Source organism: Chaetodon auriga, chromosome 1 (genome assembly GCF_051107435.1).
Source record: "Chaetodon auriga isolate fChaAug3 chromosome 1, fChaAug3.hap1, whole genome shotgun sequence".
NCBI classification, from domain to species: domain Eukaryota; kingdom Metazoa; phylum Chordata; class Actinopteri; order Chaetodontiformes; family Chaetodontidae; genus Chaetodon; species Chaetodon auriga.
Window position 1 is genome coordinate 12627602 of NC_135074.1, and position 25801 is coordinate 12653402.

Here is a 25801-nt window from a genome sequence, read left to right on the forward strand (position 1 = left end):
TTGGATGGATTTCAGCATTAACATTTGGAGGAGTCTAGGTCGTCCTACACACCTCTGCCAGGTCAGACAAACCATACAACAGGAAGCTTTGATCGGATTCAAACCTCTCCCACCTTCAGCTGCTTGGATACAAACACTCTGATCTAACAAGACCTGACTCTTCAAGCTGAGGAGACCAATAACACAGAGTGGAAGAAGAGGTTAAAATAAATACATGAGTAGTTCTAACAATGAAGAAGAGAGATAAGAGAGAAAGACACTTTTATCCCAGTGGGTTGAAATACTTGAAACTAGACTCGGTGATTAACAGTGTTATTGTAACAGCCATCAAGGCCAAGCGTTTTGGTCCCTTTACCAGTCTATCTACAGAGGGGGTTGTGGTAAATACTTTAAACACAAATGCATTTGGTGAGACAGCATATATTTCAATGTACTGTTCTGTACTGTACTGTACTGTACTGTACTGTACTGCAGCACATTCTATGTCAACCTCTTAGCATGTCCAAACATTTGGGTATTTTCCAGTTTTTTCTCATTGGAATTAGCTGCTTTCAAAATGTTAGCAAGTATTTTAAGATGATTGGATTTAGTTTGCAATGCATCAGGACCTCTTACTGGCTGCATTGTACAACATTTTCATTTTAAGAAGCTTCTTGTATATCACTGAGTCCTAAAAATCGTATTTTGTTCTGAGGTGTGAGATTGTTTCACTTGTTCCCAATATAAAATCAACTTCTTCAATGATTTTATGAAAAATCTAATTTCAATATTTTGACACTAATGCAGCAGCTGCTTTAAAGTATCTTTGCTTCAGAACACAGAGCTGATACATTAAGGGAAAGTTAACCTGGGAACAAGTGGAAAGATCTCAGCTCATTTGCATAATAAGACATGAGATGAAATGACTTGATGCATTTCAGTTTTTCTGCTGCTTCATTTGTCAGTCATGAATAAGATACCTTTGATTTGGAATTTCTATGCTGCATATTGAACTTCATAAAAAAAGGAGAGGGGGAGCCATGCCTGGAGCAATGTTTGACTTAACAAGAGTCAAAAACAAAGTGAAGAAGCTAAAGTCGTATTTGCTACCTGTTATATATTCCAACAAAATGGCTTACACTGACACTGGTTTAAAAAGGCCTGCAAAAACTGAGGGAAACTGTCATGTTTATCTCATTAATGCAGACTCTTTGCCTCTCCATTGGACAATTCACATTTTCATACCTCTTAAGAAATGATAACTTCACAACAAATAGACTTACAAATACCGGAGACAGATCTGCTATTGATTGATATCACAGCATCGTCCATGGTCCCAGCAGAAGCACTCCGTGCTGTTGTCTGCAGTTTTCTCCAAAACCCTTTATATCACTTTCAATAAAAATGCCTTGTTTGACACCTACACAATGTTGTTTATGCAGAGACAGGGATTCCATATAAAAATCTGATAAAGGGGAGAGCCACTGCTACGACGAGGCCTGAGAGACATCATAGTCTATGATGAGCTGTTTGATGTAGGACAGTTTCTCATGGAGATACTCGCAGCGTTTTTTCTCTTCCCGGTAGCCTGGAAACTTCTGTGGAGAGAGGAGAGAGCTTTTACTAAAAGGTTTTCACACAAATCGCAAAATGGATGTTCCCTTATTCTCAACCAGCACGTAAACAGTCAACTTCAATATACTAGTGCAGATTTTTCAAAATTCAGGTTTCTTAGCATGTTAGATGTGATATGGAGCTACTGAATAAGAAAAGATTGACATGTGACTTCTTTAAGGAGACGAAACAACTCCAGAAAACAACTAAATAAAGCCTCTAGATGTTTGACTTACCTTTCGATACTTGTTGTACTTTTCTAGTATTTGGTCTTCCATTATCTAAATGGTAAGAAAGACAAATCATTCAATTAGAGATATTCATTTCGCTGCATAAACACATTTGCTGCCATTCAGAAATGTCTGCCATGTATCGAACCAGGTGTAGTGATACCTTATATTCTTGTGTGCCAGGGGACAAGCTTTTGATCTTGGATCCCAGCTGAACAAACATGTGAGTTATGGTTGCAATCCGGGAGTGGAGGTCTTTGTATTCATCATACTCTGCACAGAAATCCTGCTGGTACCTCTGACGCTGCTCCAGAGTCATGATGGTGCTGTACGTGCTGCAAAGGGACACACAGACAAACACTTGTAGAGTTAATGGTGAAGTTATACAGGCAGGAACCCTCCTGGACAATCTGACTGGTCTTATTCAACAGACTAAAGTATGAAGTAAGATTCTATACTGTGGACATATTTCAGTGGTGGCATTTATTCATTCACTATTACCTTGTAATATTTTGCTAAAAGAGGCTATTTCCTCAAATCCTAATTGTCTTTTCTCTTGGTGTAATACCTCTACTTGACACAGGGTGGCAGCACAAGGCCACACTGTCATGCTGCTGATGACAGGGTGCCCCCCATTCATCACCAGTGGAGACAGTCATGCGTGTCTATGTCCATGTTTAAGCCCGATGTTTGTTCTCAACACATATTTAAACAACTAATATATCTTAAATGTGTTCAAAGTGATAGCACATGGAACAACCACAACAAAACGATGTGAAGACATGTTCATACTCACAGCACATAATCTGGCTTCTCCTCAGAGGCCACAGCATTTGTGATGTCGGGATCTGGAATAAAGGCACCAGATGCAGGAAATGATTTGAGTCACTACAATTATTTTTACATGCTACTTTGTCACTGTCTGAATGTTAGGCAGTGTGTTTTTGTTTTGTGCCTGTGCCTGTGCCTGCCCGCCTCTGTGTATACTAGCTAAGAGCTTATGGGTATCAGGAGACATGTCAGCTTAGAGACCTGAAGAGCAGCTCGAGCTGTTGTTGAGTCAATCAGCCACATAACACTTTGAGGACTCAAGAGAGTGAGCTTATGGGAACAAACACAGACATGCTTATGAGATAATACTGTATAAATGCAGCAGTGGGCTGTCCGACAAACGGCCGCTTACAGAGACCTCACGCACAATTACCACTGGTCATGAGCAAAAAGTATGCGTGGTTAACCTGTTATTCTGAAGGCAATTGTAGAGCAGAAACAACAGTGTTTAGGAGATGGGCCCACTGCCATATAATGGATGGAATACTCAAACATTTATCTTGAAACTTAAACATCCCTAACCCTCCTCATCACTGTGTCGGTTCTGGGACGTGATCAAACAGTACAAGAGAAAAGGAGGCTTCCATCAGTCACAAGACAAATCTACATAAAAAGACCCCTTACTGTCAAGTTTGTCCGGTTTCTGCTTGAGATCAGGACTCGTCTCTAACCATTCGCTGGCCTTGGTGTCTTTTAACCTCTCCCGCTCCTTGTCTTTGTGCTTTTTAGACTTCTTCTTCCTGTGCTGGCTGCTGGCGAGCTGCTGGTGAGCTCGGTCACCCTGCAGAGGCTGGTGGCTGCTTACTTTGGGTTCTTGGTCTCTGTTCTCTGAAACAGGTGTGTCAGAGCTGCTAGACAGTTTGTGCATTAGAGGAAAGCCATTGTGGCCCCCTGATAAGCCATTTTGGTTACCAGGATGGCTACTTGTCCGTTGAAACTCAGTCTTTGTGTGGAAACTGGGGTTGAGGGTAGGAGTTGCAAAGTCGTGTCCTTTATTGTTCAAGAGTCCGTCTGCTGTCGGCTGCTGTTGCAACCTCTGGTCCGCAAGTCTTTGTCTCTTCACAGCTAACCTTTCTGGTGAGTCAAAAGGCACGGGACGTTTCTGGGAAAGGAAGAAGAAAAAGAGAGAAATCACTCAAATCCTTCATTTTATTACAGAATCACAGAAACAACCTGCAACCTGCAAAACGACAAAATACCATTCACGGCCTTTAACTGACGTCACCTGTATGAGACTGAAGTCAGCAGGGACTTGTGATCTATCTACTACACACAGTATAATAAAGAAGCACCAGGGTAAAAACAGATTTCACTTATGTTCAAAGTTAAATAAAAAAAACAATACGGCTGCTTACCACCGCAGGATTTTTCACTGTGCTGTGATGTAGTGTCACATCCTCTGAGGTCTTCAGTATCGACACATTTGCTTGAAGATTTCTTGATTGTTGGCTGACGTGTGGCTGCAGCTTCCTGTTCAACAGAAGGAAAGAACAAGGCAATTTGCAGATATGACAAAAAGAAAAAAAACATTATCAATGTACGAATTTAGAAACTACTTCTAACTGGCGTCGCTGCAAAGGTATGTGGATTTACGGGAGAACTAATAAAGCCGAGCATGAAAATGAAACAGAGTCTTAGTGTAGCAGGCACAGACATGTTAGGTTTCTGAGCGTTCAGAGATGTGTGGGACTGAGAGAAGATGTAGAGGAGAGAGCAAAAGGTGGCAGACAGAGAGGAGCCTTTTACCGCCTAGAGCTGAGAGAAACAATCGTACCAGTAAAAAAAAAAAGTTTTCATGTCCAATTGAGTTCAATAAATGCCAAAACCACCCTGGATGCACTGAAAAGCATGAAGTCACTTGAATGAAGTCAGTCACAGTGAAATTGAAAGATTTAATTACTAGTTTTATTGTAACATCAGAGACGGCCTCCCCACTCGGTGTGGCTCGTGCCTCTGACCCACCTGGCCAGCAGCCTGCTGATCAGCTGCCTCTCCTCCTCGCTGTAGCCGGGCCAGTCCCTCTGCACGTGCTTGTAGAAGTCATCCCTCAGCAGGAAGCTGCTGTCTTTGGGATTCACTTTTGCCACCTAGAATGCAAAATACCACATGATGTTACTTAAAACTCCCATTTCACATTGTCACAATTTTTTCACAGAAGTATATAATAATATATCAATTATAGCTGCTTTAATATGTCCATTAATGGCTTTGGTTTGATTGCACTGTGTATTCATTATTATTCATTTCATTAACTAATGACTGACCACCGTCAGTTTATCCAGATAATTACAGAAACACTGGCACAATCTGGAGTCTTGGACATGCTGAAAGTGGCACATCCACGTTCCTGAAAAACTCTTTTTCTACAATGACGTTCCCAGCTGAGAGTCTCAGGCTTTAACCTCCTCTCTAATCTCATCAGATTGCCTTTCTCTGAGGACATCTATCTTTCTGGGGGCCTCCTGACAGAGCGGCCCGCCCCACTGCAAACACAATCTAAGCAGAGACAATTACAGCATCGACCTAATTACACACACGCACGGACACAGGAACCATATGCATGCACACACATCAACAAGCACACGCACGCACACCAGTGATGACAGTACAAACATCATTTAGGAATTACTCAAAAATGTATACAGGAAAGTCACATGAGGTAAACGTTTCTAAATTAGATAAGAAGCTCGGGTTAAAGCACAACTGGCTCCTGGTTTCTTCCAGTACATGATTATGTGATTATATGTATGCTAGCTGGAACGTAAAGCTCTACTTTTCAACTCGTGGGTCACATATGCTTTAAAATCGCCATGTTCAACCCTGCCGAAATGTAGCTTATTCTTGGTTTGTTGTTTTGAATGGAAAGACTGGTGTGAAGCATCACTACTTGCTACTATATGATGAATGAATGCAATTGCTTGTTTTCAGTGTTCCCAGAGAGGCTACGGTGATTGGTTTTTAATGGTGTTAAATGTATTTTACAATGTGTTAATGGGTGGCTGCAACATTGTTGTGTTTATATGCATCCATGTTGGGTTTTCACCCCAACACACCCACCACACAAAAACGGTGTGTGTGTGCATGCATATGAGCACGGGTACGTTCTTCTGTGTAGGAAGTGTGCAAATGCACTGAATGAGTGTAGCGGAGCAGAGTAAAAACAAACTACAATGTCGGTTGAAAAAATGCCTCAATAGCAGCGTTTAACTTGTCTACAGCGGTCGCCATTGTTATTACTCTTCCTTGGTTCTGGTGCGCAGCTTGACAGTGCTTGACAGCAGTATGACAAGAACGTTAGTAGTCCCACTCATGGCGCCGACTGGTTAATCACAGCACTCACTGGATCTTTTTTTCGAAGAGAAAATGCTGTTTCACGTCATGACGCCATACGAATATCAGTCAGGTTAATGAAGTGGGTGACTTCAAAGGTCAAAGGACACAAGGCAAGCAAGTCATACGAATGCACAAAACTCATGTGTGCAAACCAGCTGTGAATGATGTGATGTGTCTGCGTACCTCCTCCAGAATGGCACCCAGATCGGCCTTGTCCTTGGGACTGGCTCGTTCTCTTTCCAGCCATAGCAGCAGCTCCGGTTTCCTGTAGGCTTTGAGAGCTAGCAGGTGGATGATCCGCTCCCTCAAGGGCTTCTGGGTCGGTGTGGCCATGCTGCCATTCCTCCGGTTGTTGTTAGACAGTCTGTGGAAGCTGCTGTCTGACGCAGACAGAGGAGCTGGCCTCTTGTGGAACTTGACACATTTACCTGAACACACAAAAAAGTAGATAGAACAAAATTCATGAATAAGTAATATTAAGTCATGCGGTGTATGGTAAAACGGGTAAAACAGAGAGAGTGTGTGCATATATACTGTATGCATTTAACATCCCAAACATTACAAATAAATAATATATAATATAAGTGACATCTAATCTTCAGAATTTGCTTACATTTAGAGAGACTCAAGCTCATTAGAAGGATTTTGGCAGTCCTGAGTGGAAAATCTCCAACAGTGAAATGTGTCATGCAAGCATTACAAAAAGCTTTATGTGACAAGAGTTAAAGGCAGCCAGATTTCTCAAGACTGCTTTTACCTGTTCCATGTGCGTACATACTCTCTGGGCTGCACAATCTTGACAACTGGTTGAGTTATGGGGATGCAGTCATTAAATATCTTCTACTAACCTTTACCTCTAGATCACATGTGCATGCTGGCCTGCATCTATTTGTCTTCAGATATAAATACCCCATTGATCATTGCTTACATCTTTGCTGCAGACAGATGGGGCATGTTCGAGCAGAGAAAGCTATCTCTGTGCTAATCCCATTACAGGTTAATCTGTGCTTTGAAGGTCAGAGTGGGGCAGAGGTACAGGAAAAGAAGGCTTTCCTCTCAACCACAAAAGTGACGTCTGTCCTGACAAGTGTTAATAACTCTATGCTTTATCATTAGTCTACTTACACCTATTAATCATGGTGACAATATATAGAATTATGCAAAAATGATGGTGTTGGATGTATGGAGTGTCAGATGCATGCTCGATGGGTTTTGGCATGCCTGATAATGTGCACTGTGTTCATGAACACCTCCCGAGGCTGAACGGGGAACGTAGAGTGCAGTTATTAAATGTTTCCCTACGGGCGCATATGTTGCCAAGTCATCTTCACCTGAAGACATGTTGTTGCACAATCCACACAGTCTAAATTTGGCCTAAACCACCCGGACTTTAAGCTCCCCAGGAGCACTGACAGTGGGGTCTAGAATCATGCCAAGACACAATATTGCATAACCACAGCAAAGGTTGGCAAAGAGAAAAAAGAGAAAAGAGAAAAGTAGCTCGTCAGTTCATGTCTCTTTTCATATAATTAATACACTGTAAGGCATCCTCCATGATTAAGATCTGACACGCACACACAGTTACCTAACCCTAACCCTCACAATAACTTTAACCCAATTCTTCACCCTAAGATTCAATGATTTACGTTGTGGGGTCTTGTGTTTTGTCCCCATAAGGAAAACAAGTCTCCACACTGTGACTGTGTGAACATATAAGCTGTAAGAAATTTGTTGGACAAAGTCTGTAAAAATGTAAAAGTTGGAGCAACAATTACTCACCTGTGAATATAGACTTTTCACTTTCATGGCAAACCTGGTGTTAACTTCTTTTAACAGAAGCTTCTGATTTGTTTGCAGCATTAGTGAACCATTACTGAACATGCTTTTGGCACCACACTGTAGGAAAATGTACTTGAAAATTGGAAAAAAATTGAGCTATTTGCTATTAAAATAAAAAAAACTGTGAAAATTAGTTCTTAGCACGTCAAGGTTATAGAGATGCTGTCCAATCACTTCTACACTTTTCAGTAGTATTAATAAGAGGAACCCGGCTTTGACAGATATTGCTGGTTTTGACCAATACTACAGTCTTTACAAAGACAGAGACACTACACAGGACAGCAAGAAACTCACAACAAACTGACAACCAAAGGTCAAAAAAGGTACAAAATAATAAAGATGAGAGGCAGCTTTTAGTCCTATTTGTATAACCAAAAGGCCTGCACATCTGGTTTCATTACACATCAAAATAGGAAAATATCTGGCTTTCAGCTTAAAGCAATGAATACAGCAATATTTTCTCATGAGAGGCAAATATTCCCATTACTTTTATAGGTGCTATTATATTTCTATTTTTGTTTTTATATGGCATCGTTCTATCCACGTTCAATTTGCTGATCCCTCTCCAAGCTTAAAGCTGTTTGGCCTCTCCCCTTGAAAATCTGCACATGTATCATCCTCTGATCCTCTGGTTTTGCTCCACATAGACCTCTAGTCCATTCTTACTCAGATGTGTGGCTCCAGGTTTGATCTCAATTGCGGAGCGGCTCCAGCTGTCCTTCTCCACCTGAGACATCCTCTCACGGGTCATCTGGTAGGAGTCGTCGGTGGCACACACTGTGATCTTGTCCTGGATGATGCCTTGACCTTCCAGCTGCTCGCGGCCGTCACTGCGAAACAAAAACACAGGGACATTGGACCGTGGGGCTTTCTGCTGGCTGTACAGTCAACACTGTAAAGACTGCATGTAGCATAAAGTGGCTTTGTGGTGGGAGCTGGCTAAGACAGGTCTATGGTTACTGTAGGTTATGTCACAGGCTAGATATAGCTCTGCAGCCTGCTACGTGTGAGAAAGCCAGATATCCTGGTTCAAAGCAGGATAGAGCCTGTGGAAAACCACCAGGATTAGATTGGCTCCAGCCAGCACACTTGCAAAACAGGGATAATTTTGGACAAAAGTAAAAAACTTTAATGCATGAACCTGCGCTACATTAATGCTGTGAATAAATCAAGGATTTACTGTGATGCCAAATTCGTATTTTTTCATATTTAAAAAATAAGGAGCCTTTTCCCCGACAACACAATCACACACATGGCCAGAGATCGCTTTGCCTCTTTATCCTCTAAATATCAAAACAAATGTGGGGGCAGGATCAGGATCTTGCCCTCATGCTGTTACGCTGTTTCTCTTGGCTCCAGCAGCTGACTGGAACCAGAGCAAGTTTGAGTTCAAACCACAGTTAGCCATCTGGCAGCAGGAGGCAGCAACAGAGCATAACCCTCAGTTTCCAAGCATATCCACTCCATAAACAAGGCATCACAGGTCTCAGTAATGAGAGGGTCAGCCCAGAAATATACAAGAAATTACAATTGCCCCATCCTGTGCACAGCAAGCAGAGAGCTAACCGTCTCTCACGATGCCCTCGGAGGCCTGAGCTCACAGAGAGCTGGAGGACTGATGCCCGGTGAAGATGGCAAAATGCACCACAACCTGCAGATCAGATCAAACACTTGCATCTAAAATTTCTGTGACAGACTACACAAATCTAAGCTTAACTTCTTTGTGTTTTTTGCTGTACACAGCAAAGTCCTCTGCTGATTTATGTGGAAAAAAAAGATTTCTACACAGTTTTCTCTGGAGGTTGAGATAGGATAGAGTTAAGTGTAATTTTTTTTTTTTTAAAGAAACACTTGACTTACTCCTTAAGGCAATGACAAACAGCACGAGAAAATAAGTTTCAGCTGACTGAGTGCATACCTTGAAACATACTGATGGATGCAGTCGAAGCTGGCTTGAGGTTGGTCTTTGCTGTCACTGGATAAGTAGAAGGAGAAGACGCGAAGAGCAGACGGTGACTCCGGTGTGGGAGCTGGGATCTTGATGTACTGTGCAGAAAAAAAACAGTCAGATTTTAATCAATACCTACAGACCAACAAAAATAAACATAGCTGCATTAGCAGAAAAGCAACAGAGCAAAGTTAAATGAACCCACATATTAACGTACAGTCCCTCGTGTCAGTTTCTATAACACTTTTGTCTGTACAAACAGCTTATATGTGTACATGACCTAACAGACTGTTGACTTCACAGGCCCGGTGTCAGGCCAGCTGTTTTCACTCGTCAATGTTTTCCTTAGACTTCTTGAGTTCACGCATCTTTTGTTATCTTTCAACCTGTCATCTTATTGAAGGGAAAAGCAATTACCTACTCAGCAGTATTTCAGCGACACACTCTGATGCCAAATGCATTGTAGCCAAGAACACGGGGCCATCCAACGTCAAGGTTTTTGCAATCAACATAAATCAATAAAGTCCCTTTTTTCACAACTGAACAGCTCACTACAAAGATCAGAGCAAAAGAGTAGCTCACTCTGATGTGACACTAAAAGTCTGCTAGTAGCTCCTGAAGGCTGCATGGAACAAACAGCAGACACACATTTTTTGTTTCTAGAACTGTACCAGCAGTGGAGCCAACGATATACACACAGCTTGTGAAAAAAAAGAGGTCACATGACCATTGAAATCTAACTGATTTATCCTCTTGGCAGCACAGATGTACTCAACAAATGTAATGGCGGTTAGCCCAGTAGATTATGAAATATCTTGTGTGCTGAGTTTACATTTTGGCTTGATGATGACACAAGAGAAAAGTTTGCAGAGTGTCCAAGGACGAAAGGGTTCATCCCCTGGGGGGCAGGAGCGTGCTCTGTAAATTCAACGGCAATCTGAGGATCAGATTTAGAGATTTCTTGGGTAAGCTTGGCCTGATGGGTGCACAAGAGGAAAGGTCAGAGGTTCATCAAAGCATTAACGCACTTCTACTGGGGAACCTGAATATCCACGGCAAAGTCCATGAACACTGACACGTTGCTGTGGACCAACGCACTGGGCTGTCAGACACACTGACTGATCAGAATTTACTGTTCTTGACCTCTCTGCTCGTGGTGCCAGTGAAAACACCATTAGAAATTAATGGCACCAGCTCTGGACCACATGCCCACTTAGGCTGCTCCACTTGAACGTTGCATACGAGCTGTTTGAACATTATGACATAGACAAAATTACAACCCCCCTATCTTTATTTTTTTTCCATCAAAGACCAGTACTGTCTGATTAATGCACCATTGAGAGTGGGAAAAGCACATTGAATCCAGATGACACGCATGTGAGTCTTCGTCAGAGCACAGGAAAGAAAGTACACGCATGACCTGATCGTTGTCACAGGGGAAACTCTGGGAGATAATGAGAACTTGTGAACATGCAGCGCAGCTGTTGAACTATTCAGGATGGATGAGGTGTGGAGAAACATTCCCATTAAATGAAATTTTAACATCATACGTGTCTTTAAAAAAAGAGGATTACAAAACGCTGACAGCAATCCACCACTTGCACATCTTGTTTTCAGAGCATCTCAATGCAGACTTGCACGTGTAAATATCATGAGTCAAACACACACACACACACACACACACACACACACACACACAAGGATGGAGAGTGAGACTTCGTGCCGCTCTGTAACTTTAAATAAATCTCCTTGGGTAAACAGTGTTTTTAAGAGTCCGCTCCACTGAGGCGTCCATGAGATCTCCTGGCAGACTCAGTGGAGCGCACCAGAGCCAAGGCTGCAACCTCCAGGGCAGACAAATGCACACACGAGCACACACAGAGCCATATAATAACAGATCAGGAAAAATGAGGATCAGAAAAAAGTCTGAATCTACTCTGATTTGACCACTCACAAAGATGTAATTGCATGTTTCTGAAATAATCCTGAGAAACTTCACTTCTTCACTGGTATTTTCATTTAGTTTAAAGGGAAATTTGCACTACAGGAGAGAAATGGATACAGAGAGAGAGAGACTCTGGTTAGTGAGGAACCACAGCGAGGAAGCTGAATCTCAAAGAGCAAAGTCCCCGTGCAGAAGAGATCCACACCGTCATCACAAGTATTCTGCACTGCCTCCTGACTGTGGCGGGGAGGTCAGCAGTTTCACAGAAATCCAATTCTTCATGCTGCAGGCATCTTTTTGGGGCAGGGAAGCAGCTTGAAGCGATAAGTTACCATCGGGGATTTCCTCGACTTTCTCCTGTTGTGTCCCTCTGCTCCCATGTGGCCCTGGTCTTTTCAAATCCCCTCAGTCAACCATGTCCACTTCCTTCTCACATTTTCTACCTGTACGTATGTGAGCCTGCAACACTGACATCCACAGAGGCTGCAGCGGTTATCTCAAATTATTAGTTGTAGCTTACTGAGCATTTGAATATTTAACACTGAACACTGACGATATGTATCACCACATGTACTTGTTCCCCTCGTAATTTGAATCAAATGCAGTTTCACTGAAGTACAACACTCTGAAATGTAGTCTAATGTCCTTACACCACTGGCTTTTCTTAAAACTGCTATGATCAGTGTTTTTGCATTTGCAAAAAAAAAAACAAAAAAAACAAGTCAACTAGCTTTAATGGAAAATCTCAGCATGTGTAATATGCTGCAATGACAGACTGCCCGACCCACAACACCACCGCATTCCATCTCTTTCAAAGGTATGTCATATGAGGCTTGGACAGACAGCTAGGAAAACTCCCAGTGACGGTGTCCCACTTGTCAGATGGTTGTGCAGCACAGAACAAAAAGCCCCTCCTGCCTCAGTGGTGGTGCAATTCTTCAACAACCGGTTCCTAGCATGCAAGTGTGCATTATTCTTAGTGAGGCATAAGCTCGAGTGTTTTTCTTGGCCTGTTAACAGCTGTACTGCTGTACTGTCTGCGCTGCGAGTAGCGCCGATGTATGTGTTCAGTTTCACTCTCGTTCAAACTGCTCTAGCTGAATTCACATCTCGACCAGTCTGTCAGTGTCCTGGTACAACGACAAACCTTACAGGAAAGTCATTTTCATCCATTAAAATGATTACAATGATATATTACTGAGAAATATTATGACTCATGATGAATCTGACCAACTTTACCAACTTTAATTTGCATGAGTCAAACTCTGTTTGAATCAGAGTTGGGAGGTTTCTGACCCCGACTCTATATAAGAAAACACCACTTAGTAGCCACAAAACTGGGTATTTGCCAATATTCCACATGCTGTAATGTTTTCTACTGAATGTTTGTTCATGTGCCACTATCACATGCTTTTTATAAAAAAAAAACATTTTGGTCTAACAAATGTGCATCTGATTAAAAACTAATGCCCACAGGCTAATCTGCGTCCCAATCCCAGAATGTTTCACGTCACATAGTGCAGGTCGACAGGTGAACGGGGCTGTCACTTTAAACATTTTTAGTGATTGATCTTTTTAATTCCATATTTGTTTACAAAGGTAATATGCACTGAACATGACACTATTGGGAATAAACGTTTTAAAAGGCCGTAATGCAGTAAATGCTGCGCTGCCCACACTCAGATGGCTGGCCCATTGCTTCCGTGCTGTCTTTTAAAGTCCCTTCTGATGCAAGCGTGCTACAAGGCAGCACAGACGTTGGCTCTATTCTCTTATCAGCTTGCTGCACATGTCCATACTTGCATGCTTTCACCACAGGAATTTCTACAAACTGCATACAGCTGAGCTCTGGTGACACTGACAAATACAGACCAGCTTGCATGCAGAATGTTTGAAAGAAGTTGTGTTTTAATGTAATAGTTCATAATTATGTAATGTTTGCCTGCGGGTAGCCTTCCAATGACACACGCTTACAGCCTGTAAGATGATACTGGATGCCTCATTGTTTGTAAGAGACAGAGGTCAGAAAACATGTGATCATGCTGGAGAGCTCACCAAAGGGATTATTTCTCACCATGAGACCGTTCTGATAACATTTCACAAGATGATACATGTACCTAATGACCACTTAGCCATACCCATGAACTAAATAGTAATAAAGTTTACAGCCTTGTTATTTCAACAACCAATGTGGTGAAACAAATAAAGATGGTGATATATACACAAATGTCGCAGTGTGACTCTTAGCTCGTGTTTGTCAGTCCGAGCAATCTTACACCTACAAACCTGCACAAGCCTCCTCCTCTCCCTCCTCTCCCTCCTCCTCTTCCTCCTCCGATTGTGAAACATGAATTAGTTGTGAAACCAGAGAAACAGCTTGACAGTGTCATAAACCATGACTTTTAAAGTGCTACTGCAGACTGACGTTTGAGTCCATACAAGTGCTAGAATAATTAACCAATAATAAATTAGTTGCTCCAACAGAAAATTAATCGTGAACTCTGATAATCAACTAATTCTTTAAAGCTGAATGGTGTCGCTCGCAGTGGAAGACCCACAGACAAATATCACCAGAATGTTAGCATGCTAACAAGCTAACATAATACGGTGAACATAATCGTAACATGGTCTCCATATGGGAGGCCAAAGTAATCCCATATACGACATTGTCCATTCTTCCATTTTACACCCTCGACCATGTTCAGTTGCTGCCTGGTATACAAATACGTGTTGTGAAACAACTGGACGTTACACATTTCTGATTTTTGTTGTGCATGTGTAGCTGCATACTGGTTATGTGCACCCCTGTGTTTGTGGTTTGGTCTCGGGATCTAATCAATGTTTTATTTTCAGCAAAAAAAATCTTGACAGGTGCTGCACGGTAGCCAGCACACAAGTACACACAAAACAAGGAACTAGCTTGTGTACACAGTGGAGCATTTGCTAGCAAAGACAGTTGGTGGAGACCAAAAATAGGTAAAAGAGTGAAAACTGAACTTGCAATTTGTCAGGCGAACTCAAACACAACTCAAGAGGAATGCTGATGTTATTTGATGTCCACTGTCTTCTAACAAGCTTGTAATATGTTTACAATATGTGTTTGTTGCGCTGGCCACAAGTACCTAAAAAAAATTGCAAATTAATGAATGCAAGTTTAGCAAAAATGCTAAACATTCACTCACTCGAGTCACTCACAAGTGTCTCCAGTTTTACGTCATCTTAAATCTCCAGTTTTTGGACATCTGGTCGGACAAAACAAGCAATATGAAGAGGCCAATTTGACTTTCACTTCCCTTTTTCCACAATTATAACAATCATTACTTGCAGCTCTAACACTCCTAACAAAAGCACACAGCATCTCATGGACTGGAACAGGGCTATGGCTAAAGTCCATTTGGCTGCTGTACTGACAAAGTAGAATTTTTGAAATGAAAGGCAAACGCTGCTCATGTGGATTACTGCAAACTGCCCGGACAGATGGTGAAGAGCCTCGCTGGCTGCTTTGAATTCCTCTTCCAGTGAAATCCAACCTTCACGTTAAGTGTGATTAGCATTTCCTGGGAGGTATTAGGACAACAGAAAGGTGAAGTATGGCTGAGTAATCTGGACACTTGCCGCTGCACAGGAACTCAGGATGGGAGCCAATCTGTAAACTGTAAGAACTCAACATAAATCTATACTGGCCTTGTTTAAACCCAACCTTGAAATCCCTCTCTGAGCTGAACTGAAAGCGCTAGTTTTTCTTTTTTAGCAGCGTTAGTTTTGTCAGTGCTGCAAAGCCTGTGACTTCACACACCTCTATTTGAGGAAGAGCTGCAGCTGTAAAGTACTTGTAGGTGAAAATTAAATGATTTTTCATACAAAGGCTGTGCCACTGAAGTCGTTGAGGACATCAGAGGACATTTCCTCCAATCTGTCTCCACAGTAACAACGATTAATAATTTATGGGCTCTGTGTTCATTGGATTGTGCTCTGTGCCGTCACAGGAATCCAGCTGTTGCAAATGTCCAGTCGAGCAGCGCACTCAGGAGCCCACTCTGGCATTTAGCCAGTGACGGCTGCTCGTATGACCTCCACTGGCAGACTTCTAGACCCCCGCTGAGCAAACTACAACAAACACTCTCGTTCCCAGCCGCTGGGGCCCACACCAAAGCCCTGCACATTCTCCTGAGAGGCACACATGGCAATTCAAGCCCAGAGAGGCGCTCTTACAAAGGACCGGCACTTAAAGAATTCAACTGACCATGAATAATGTAATATTTATTGTCTTCCTTTCAAGTAAGATATTCAGGGAATCTGTGGGTTGCGTCTCATCTTTGCGATTCTTGAATGAAGCGACAAGAAAACAGGAGCTACGAAACGAGCATAAACGAAGTCACCAAGATGATCACATGGAAATGTGCTTGCTCGCAAGGTCCATGCTTAAGAATTCAATGTAATAACATTTTTCCTACATTTGGGAGTGACTTATGACCTCAGTAATGCTCAGTGACCCCCAGAGGCCAAAAGGCAAAGAGGCGACCGAGAGGAGCCTGAATCTCACAAGTGTTTCAACATATAATTCATTCTTTTAACCCAAACCACGGCCCCGGACTCCTAACAACTTCACATATTCACCCCAAGAAAAACCAATCTAATCCCCGAACCTACCCATCACCTTCCATGCATTCTCCATATTCCCATTATTATTGGAATTGATGCACATCCTGGTTGTTCTGTCTTTTGAGTAATTCCTCCTTTGTCTTCATCAACAGAAAATATCAAGCTTTCTCTTTTTTTTCTTGAGCTATAAAGTCAGTCTGTCCATCTGTCTTTTCCCTTTGTCTCCATCAATCTCTTTTGAAGGCGTTACTCTTGGCGTGTGTCCGTGTGTCCATCTGTTTTCTCCGTCTGCAAGCTTCACAAAACTTTTTGCCTCAATACAGTTTCAGTTTGTCTCACAGGCTCCTTTCAAGTTTGAGAATTTCCATCAACATCAGCTTTCAGAGCAAAGGAAAATTATCTGAAGGCTTATTCTACATGCACATGCCGGTGGTGACACATTGGGATTCAAGCAAATCACAGAGACGTAAACATGGAGTGGACTTTTCTTTTTCTTCCAGAAATCTCAGCGTTTCAAATTCAAGTGTTGCCAGAACACAAAAGAATCATAAAGGTGTCATTCGTCCCAAACTAACAGGTGCAACCCAGCTTCCAGGAGAGAGGTGTTAATCAATCAAACACAGTCCCGTGAAGAGGCCTAACTAAGTAAGAACACCTGTGTGTGTGTGTGTGTGTGTGTGTGTGTGTGCGCATGTGTGTGTGCACACGCAACACTTTAAACATTACCCACAGTCCACAGAGGCAAATGCATGGCCGTGGAGTGTGAACGAGCTACAGTTTTCTTTTACAGCGTTCACTCTGAATGTCACTTTCTGAAACGTCTCTGTGAACGGGACACTCCCTCCAATTCACACACACATAAATCAGCGCACATCCCCTCAGGCCACCAACACTTTTGCTCATGATATCACCATATTCATCATGTTGGAAAATAGAAACAAAAGTGAAGAAAGTTCAACTTTTCACCCCACCTGCTTACGTAAGAGAAGACAGCAGCACAGCAGCAGATTAAAGCTCGGTGAGTCGTCGCTTGCAGTTCTTGGGTTTTTGAGCTGAATGGCACCTCTGTGCAATCTGCGACTGTGTGTTTACACTGAATTCTGCGACTGCATGCCTGCATGTGGGTGTGTGTCTACAGTCAAGTCAAGTCAAGTCAAGTTTATTTATACTGCACATTTAAAAACAACTGGAATTGGCAAAATATGCAGCACCAATAGAAGAGAGCAGCACAACAAAGCCAGAAAAATGACATCAGTCACAAAAAAATGAGTAAAAAGGAACAATAACAACAATAAATAAATGATAACACTGTGTGGCTCGGTGTGGCTCGGTGTGTAAGAAAGAAAGAGATGGTCTGTGGAGGTAAAGCATCGATCTTCTGATGCAGATTACTGCTTTTTGTCTTTATCGACACAAGATTTGTTTCGATTTTTCTGTGTTTCTGCTCAGGTTTTTGAAAATGAGCATAAAAACCGACAAACTCACCTGCTGCCATGTTTCAATCTACCCAGTAAAAGTCTGTTGTATCATGTGAACATACATGTCCACAACACAATAACACAATCTGCTGGAAGATAAAATATCTTTAGAAACTGAGATGACAAATAGTGAATTCTCATCTTCCTTGAACACTTCAACACTGCGGTTCCATTTTCCCCCGAATAACAGCAGAAAGCCACACTGCCATTTCTACAGAAATTCAGCAGCTGACGTTTTGACACGCTAAAAGTCAGGGCTGCCAGCATGTGTGGCGACACTCTCTTAATGAGCCACAGTTCACTCTCTGCTGTCATAAATGTCTCCACGCGTTGAAGACGCAGGACGGGAGAGGTTCACTTTCCTGGCTTTATCAAACTATAAAGTCGATTGAACAAAAACTGTGAGAGACTGCTGTCGGTGCACAGGGCTTATGTTTCCTGCTAGCTTTTGGTTGAATGTGGGGTCTGGGTGTAGATCTCATGCAGGCTATTGTTTCCACATCCTCTGCAGCCTGAGTAATGGCCTTCTGAAAACAGGCCGTCTTTTGTTCTGGCCTCCTCGGCTCCAGAGTGGGATGCCATGGCACTGCTTCCCCTTTCTGGTTGATAGGAGGAGAGGGAGGAGGTGCAGGAGGAGGAGGAGGAGGAGGAGGAGGAGGGAGTGAAACCTGTCGCCACCACCGCTGTCTGTTATCAGCAGGAGGCAAGTCACTCTGTGCTCAGTGCTAATGCAAACTCTGTGTATAAGTGTGTGTGTATGTGTGTGCGTGTGCGTGCGTGTGTGTGTGTGTGTGTGTTAATCCACCATGAGCAGACAGAGGCTCAGCTCCAGCTCACCCGCTACTGCCACTGCTGAGGAGGGAGAAAGGCCAAAGTCTAGCTATCAGCCAAACATCTCCGCCACTGTCTCAGACACACACACACACACGCGCACACAGACACACACACACACACACACACAGACAGCCAGCCAGCCACCACCCTCGTCCTCACCACACTTCAGTAAACACTACTTCTCATCATCTCATCACAAACAAAAGAGCCGAATGGTTCCCAGGGCCACAAGTTGACACATGCCATTTAAGACGAGTCCCCTCCACAATGGAGGACAGCGATACAAAACACAATGTGTGTCTGTGTCTCTGGCTGAGTGGAGGAACAAGGGACGGGGGGCAGAGGGACATATGAAGAGAGAAACTGGGGATTTTGTGTGTTTTTGCGCGTGTTTATGATCCCACAGTCAGTCAGTCAGTCAATGCTTGGAGCTATGCAGCGTCTTCTCTCTAGATGAGCTCCACATGCTGCCACTGGGTGATTAATGTGGCTGCCTTGAGTGGGAGACAGTGCATGTAATCAAGCCCCAGCCTGTAATCACCTTCTCCTCCTTTTCATTTGCAGTTTCACAGAGGGACAGAGCTGCTGCCGGAGCCGTGAGTTCCAGTATTGGGGGAGAGGAGGTTGGGTATGAAGGAGGAAGAGTAGGAGGAGGGGGGAGGAGAGGAAGGGTGCCACAAGCATCCCCTGAGGTTTCTCCCTCCAATGCCAAGAACGATACATCTCTGGCAGGTGCCTGAGGGCCAAACTGTCAACTTCAACAAATTGTGGGTCACTGTGTCTGACAAAAGCCCCCCCCCCCAAAGCTAGGTGGGATCTTCTTTTGGGGGTGTGGTTGTGTGTGTGTTTTGGGGGGGGGGGCAATTGCCCTTTTATGCCTCATTAGTTTACGGTGTGGATTTTCTTCACATGGGGGAATTAGACGGTGCACGTTCCTCAGCGAGCCAGGATGTGCTCCATATCTCCAAGCTCCTTAATCGGACAGAGAGCGTATTTTTCCAGAGCTGCTGCCGCAGCCGCTGCCACCGCCGGATCTCTGAGGGCTGCTTGTCTTCGTCTCACACGTTCGCTAAATAAATATGTAATCCGGTCTGTGCACAAGATTTTCATTGTTGGCCTTTTAGAAAAAAAAAAGTAGCAAGCCACAACCACCAGTGTTTAAAACATCATAATCCCTCAACAATCTCCCCTTTGTGGGCACACACTGATTAACGTGACCTCAGAGAAAACAACACACACTTATAACAGGTGACTTCACAACATATACAGAGCACTGAAGAGATTACTGAATTGCAGTGAAAGCTTATTTTTTTGCAACATGCAAGTACGCTCACATTCTTAATTGCCCGACGTTTGTTTCCACAGGTGGTAATTTTACGATACAAGATGATTTCTGCACAAATTAAGAGTTAGTTTTTATGGTGCAGCCATTTAGATAATGGGGCAGTTTTTATATCTCCATCTCTGATATAATTCAGCTTCCACTGCACTGGAAGTCAAATCAGTGTTTCCCATGTTTAAAGAGTCTAGAAGTCTAGACTTAGCTCATGGTTAAGTAACTAAATGTTTATGATGGGAGGTCTTCAGTCTTCACTCCATTAGATCCACAGCAGGAAGGTTCCCATCATGTTGGACACAAACAAACCCTCGGGGCAGGTCACAACACATCTGGACCCACTGTATGCCTTTCATTTTGGGTGATCCAAAGAGAGTGACAACACACAGTCTGCATTCCCCCGCTCATTGTTATTCAAATCAGAGGAGACAACACACAATCAGAGGGGGACTCTGGGGATCTTAACATAGGCAGGCTGAACACACAGACACACACGCACACACTAACACACACACACAAAGCGTACATGCAGATATTCATAGTAAAGCAAGTAATAGAAAAGTGCAGGCAAACCAACCAAACAAACAAACACACACTACACACAGAGGGTCCTCAGGGGATCCACCAGGGTCCTGCCAGGCCAAAGACTGCTGCACAATGGGCAGAGGAGGCAGGGCAGGAAAAGAAAGAGGTGGCACATGAATAAATCATGCCTTTAGGCCACACAGGACACAGCATAAACACACAAACACAAAAAACAACCACCCAAACCCACACTGGCCTTAGCAAAGAAATGTAAGCATTTCACACACATACACATGCATACATGCACATTATGCAGTGAAACACTCACACACTCCACTCAGCATAAAGGGTGCGTTCTCTCTTTTTCATTACACACACAAAAAAGTGGGACTCAAACCTGGGAATGGGAGCTGGAAAATTAGCAGGCCAGAGTTCATGTCATCTGCCTAGCTATTACTGCAGCAGAAGCGTGCCAGCGCTGCACACACATGTATGAAAACAGACTTTGATGAACGTCTGAGTCAGGCAGACGGGGAAAGCTAATGCAAACTGAAGTCACGATGCCTCACGCTGTAATCAAGAGCATTACAGCTCCTGTAATTACCTCTAAACATTCATTTGGCTAATAACTTTAGCTCTCAGTGCCACATACAGGGAGGGGTGTGAAATTCCCTGCAATCCCTCAGCCATCACAATAACAGCAGCAGTCCAAACACGGACTGTGACGGTGTAAAACCTCAGACACAGGCCCAGTCCTCACACCGGGCTCCAAACAGGCTTCAGTACAGCACTCTGCTCCGTCAAATCTCACCAGCTTGATTCCTTGTTGAGAAAAACTACCAGATGTGACATAAAATCTAACTTCCTTTCTTTTATTTTGACAGGTGACATTTCCCTCCGTGCCCGGGTTACAGGACAAAGCCAGTACGCTTCCTATCCCGAGTAAAGTAGAGTGATATCCGCACAGTAATTTCTCCAATAAAATGAGGCTGAATCCAAACATGAAGCCAAGTTTTATGGTGATCTACACAGCACAAACTCACACACAGCTTAGTGCGTGAGCTGTGAAGCTGTGGATTCCAGTTTAATGCCACTCATATTCCTCGTTGGAGTTGCAGTTAGATATAAGCAGAGCAAGAGAACAATTTAAAAAAAAAGAAAGAAAAACATCAGCTGACCATCTGAAGCCTGAGCTCAAACACTGGACCCCGAGCAGAGAAATGCTCTTCACTCCTTCAGTCAAAACTAACTTTTAAAATGTGCCTCGGGCCGACACACTCCAACACCACGCACGCCAATCCCGTCTGTTAACCACACAAGCCCCCCGAACCACCACTCAGCTCATCTTGTCACGGCAGGAAACGGGTTGTAACTCTTTCCAACCAGCCCATGCAATTAGACTGAGACATTAAGTATTCCCCAGGGACACAGTTGCTTGTGATTTTTGTTAAAAAAAAAAAAAAAAAAAAATTTGGCTAGATCGTGCAGATTATGGTTCACTGACAAGAGTATGACTTGATGTATGGGTGTCTTGGTGCATTACATAAAGTGAATACACACCCACATACGTGCAGTATTTAAGTCTATTATCCCAAATGAGAACAAGGTGCACAAGGCTAATCTCTGTCACTGAGGGCTCCTCATTTGACTTATGATAACTCTTCTCCCCCACTGCTGACTCTGGCTCTGTCAGTGTGTGTGTGTGTGTGTGTGTGTGTGTGTGTGTGTGTGTGTGTGTGCACTTCTCCCCCGCCCCCCTCCCTCATCCTTTTCCCAGCGCCGCTCACTGACCTAACAAAGCCTCTCCACAGTCACCAGCCTGACCCAGTAACCTGCATGCCTCCTATCTACTGGAGACGACCAGCTATAAGCTCCCATCTGAGCTGCAGTGCGGTGGGACGTGTGAGCCTGAGGAACAAAAGCTTCTCTGTCGCTGTAGAAAAAGTTCACTGCAGTATGTTCCTGCTTTAGACAAGAAATGTCACAGCGATGTGTTGCCTTCTTAACAAAAGCACTGTTTTGTCATCCCCTAATGCTGTTTCCATTTAAATAACTCAGCTAAGCCTTGTGGTTTGTTGACGGATGAAGGGTTTAAAAGGTGATTCGTGCATCTGCACCTTTATCTGCTTGTTTTTACTGTTTGATTGGATCTAATGACAAGATTAAGCTTAATGTAACTTACCCCTTGGTTTCCCTTGAAACAAATCGATGGTTCACTCGGTAAAGACCCCTGAGGATAGAGGAAGACAGAAAGAAAGAGCATTTTCATCGTCGCGTTGTCATACCTATGACAGACAGACCAGTAAACTCTGCTGTAAAGTGTTCAAATGAAAGTTGAAAGTACACAATCAATAACGCCTGTGTGCTGTCAGTGTTCTCCACTGGAGCTATTATTGAGTCAAACTAGTCTAGTTGTCAATTAGCTAACTAGACAGACTTCTCTTTGAAGCTCAAGGAAGGTTTCCCAGCACACAGCTGACAGGTCGTCTTTCCGACAATCACAGGGTTGAGCCCTGGTATGCTATGCAGCCGTGGAGCCAACTGATTCAGGGGGAGCGCAGCTAGAAGAAGGCTCACTGGAAACTACTTTGAGCTCCTCTCGTTTGTTTATTTATGTCACACGGACACAACACACGTTATTAAAACAAAAACAAAAACAAAAAGAAACTAGAATAATTCAATACAAACAGCAGCCTCGTTTAACAAAACGCGTCAGAGACACAGTTTTATAAAGAGAAAAGAAAAAAGCTCAGGCGACAACTTTGACAAGAGTGAATTCATCTCCAAACACGCACGAGCGCACACACGCGCGCACACACACACACACACACACACACACGAGGGAAAGGTACCTTGAGGTTTTGGTAAGCCTCCAGCGCTCTGATAGCCGTGTCCGTGAGCTTGACATGGTACAGCGTCCTGTTGGAGCTGTTTTTGTTGTTTTTTCCACAGGAGAGCCCATACTGGTGCTCCTGCCTGAGCGAAGCCATCGCTGGCTTTTCTCTCTGCCCCGCAATTAAAGCTGCTTTCCTCTGTCGGCTCAACGCTGCCTCGTGACGTCACGGTGTGGGCGGAGCCACGGTGACAACAGTGCCGTGAACTGAAGGCTCCGCGACCTCAGCGGACAGCATGCGATGTGCTAACACATGATACGTCCTCTCCTCAGCTGAGGGGTCCAGCTACAGTCCTGCGCTTCTTCCTTTTTCATCCTCACATTTCTTTCTTCGTTCGTCCAACGACAAATTAACTGGAGGATGACTGTGCAGGATTCATATCTGCATTCTTCCAGTTTCTCCAAATGCACCAAAATTATTTTTTGAAACACAAACATAGTGAGAAATGTGTCATCACATGATGCAGCTTCGATTTTGAACCTACTATAATAGCAGTCAGCTACGTCAGGAACGACCCAAGCAACAGGCCAATCACATTTCTTAATGAAAAGAAGTGCACACCATAATAAGCTTGTATTTGAGAAGCAGCTTCATTCTAGGCAGAGACATCTGTCCACCATGATTTTATTGGATGTTGGAAAGGTTTCTTGGTAGTTTTAAGGCCGTCCAGTTCATCACATTGAACGCTCGTGCACTTGCTTTACAACGTTAAAAAGGACATTCACTCCACACTGCCTGTAAACTGTATACAATTCTGGCTTCCTGGGAAAGAAAGACACTATTAAAACCCAGTATTAATATTTTTAGAACTCTCATTGAGATTTAACAGATTTTTCTTCTTGCACTGAAGTGATCACCAAATGTCAAAGGTCAAAGCTTACCTTTATTACTTCACAGGCGGAAGAACATAATGAATGTCGATTGTTCAAACTGTTGACGATAAATGTCCTCCCATCCTTGTATCACAAGACACACATATTCAGCCATCAGTAAATGAATTGTCTATTTAACTGCAGTTGATTTTACTTTAGGCATGCACATGGGAGCAGCTGTATTCGATGGTTATATATTCAAACAAATACAAATCTAATTGCCACTATCTATTAGATATACATCTATTCTCTAAATCAACGTCATGAGGAGGTGAAGAAAAAGAAGAGAAAAAAGAAAACAAGTGACAGTCACAATATGGGTCAGTTTGCAAATAATCTTTGGCAGGAGAGATGCTTACCCTGAGGAGTTAATGGGCTTAGTTACCGTCATTTTTTTGACAGTCTGCCCAACTTTCCTTTTCTGGTTGAGGCCCAACAGTGAAACAACAGAATCAGCGGCAGTTCACACTGATACTGAACCCGCTGCTGCGTAGACCTGTTACGAGTTCCTGAGTTGATTTTGTCTCACACAGCAGCAAACATGACTAAGCTGAATGATGGCAAATCTAAGCAACTTAAGTGTTTGCATAACTGTGAGAAAGCACACAAGTGATGGTGGAGGTTGGCAAAGCAGATGAGTCTGACAAGTAAGCCTATTTAGTTAAATTGCTAAGCTACTCCCTGAATGAAAGTACATAACAGGTGGGGGTTTTACTGGAGGTCAACAGAGAACAGGTGGTGCTGAATCTTCACGTCTTGCACTTCTATGAATCTGCGATTTGGAAAAACTGTTTCCTCTAATCATCATGTTCTTCTCTAGAAACCAATAATCCTCAGTGTTCAACAAAATCTATCTGAAAATTCTAATCCAGACATGACTACATATTGTGTAATAATACTTAAAACAGAAGTCCTCCCCCCACCCACTGATGCACGTAGGCTTGAAATCACCTCTCCGACAGCCATGCGGTGGGAGATTAACCCATTCCAGCCCCTCCCTCTTCTTTACCTGGCTTGTCTGTCTCATCCACTCATTGTCTGTGGTTTGCCATCTGGTGCATGGGAAACCGCTAATGCGCACCGACCCCCTGGGAGTGACGTTTCACACCTGAGGTCAATGACTCCCAGGACACCTGCAACTGGTAAGAAGCAGTTTGTTCATGTTGTACTATTGTCCTTCATGTTTCTCTGTCTTTAGTGCAGAGCAGTGTGTGTTCAACACCTGTAATCTGTCCGCAACGTCAGGTAAAATAATACATATGAAATGACAACCTCGAGGAGAGAACATAATGGTCTATGAAAAATAATGTCCATATGGGAAAAATGGCTGCAGAGTGGAAGAGGGAGAACAGATATAAAATGTGGACATCCACCGAGGCATTTTATCTGCATTAGGCTACGTATGTGAATGATGAAGGGCCTTTGTGAAGAGAAAACATTTTCAATTATAATTAGTTTTAAAACATGCAGAGCCATCTTAAATGTAATGAGTGTGCATACAGAATAACTTATTTGTTCCTCAGAGGGTTTCATTCAGTGCA

At 43.2% G+C, this 25801-nt stretch overlaps 1 protein-coding gene across 1 annotated transcript; it reads right to left on the minus strand.

The window, feature by feature from the left end:
- Nucleotides 1-1189: 1189 nt before the first annotated feature.
- LOC143337742 (RNA polymerase II elongation factor ELL2-like) lies at nucleotides 1190-23562 on the minus strand. The gene is made up of 12 exons (XM_076757570.1): nucleotides 23347-23562; nucleotides 22677-22724; nucleotides 9745-9872; nucleotides 8493-8656; nucleotides 6171-6415; nucleotides 4617-4741; nucleotides 4010-4124; nucleotides 3279-3756; nucleotides 2620-2671; nucleotides 1987-2158; nucleotides 1830-1874; nucleotides 1190-1577 (listed from the first exon to the last, which is right to left on the minus strand). Exons 1-12 carry the CDS (start codon nucleotides 23482-23484, stop codon nucleotides 1467-1469), a joined length of 1821 nt encoding a protein of 606 aa, XP_076613685.1. The 5' UTR covers nucleotides 23485-23562; the 3' UTR covers nucleotides 1190-1466.
- Nucleotides 23563-25801: the final 2239 nt, after the last annotated feature.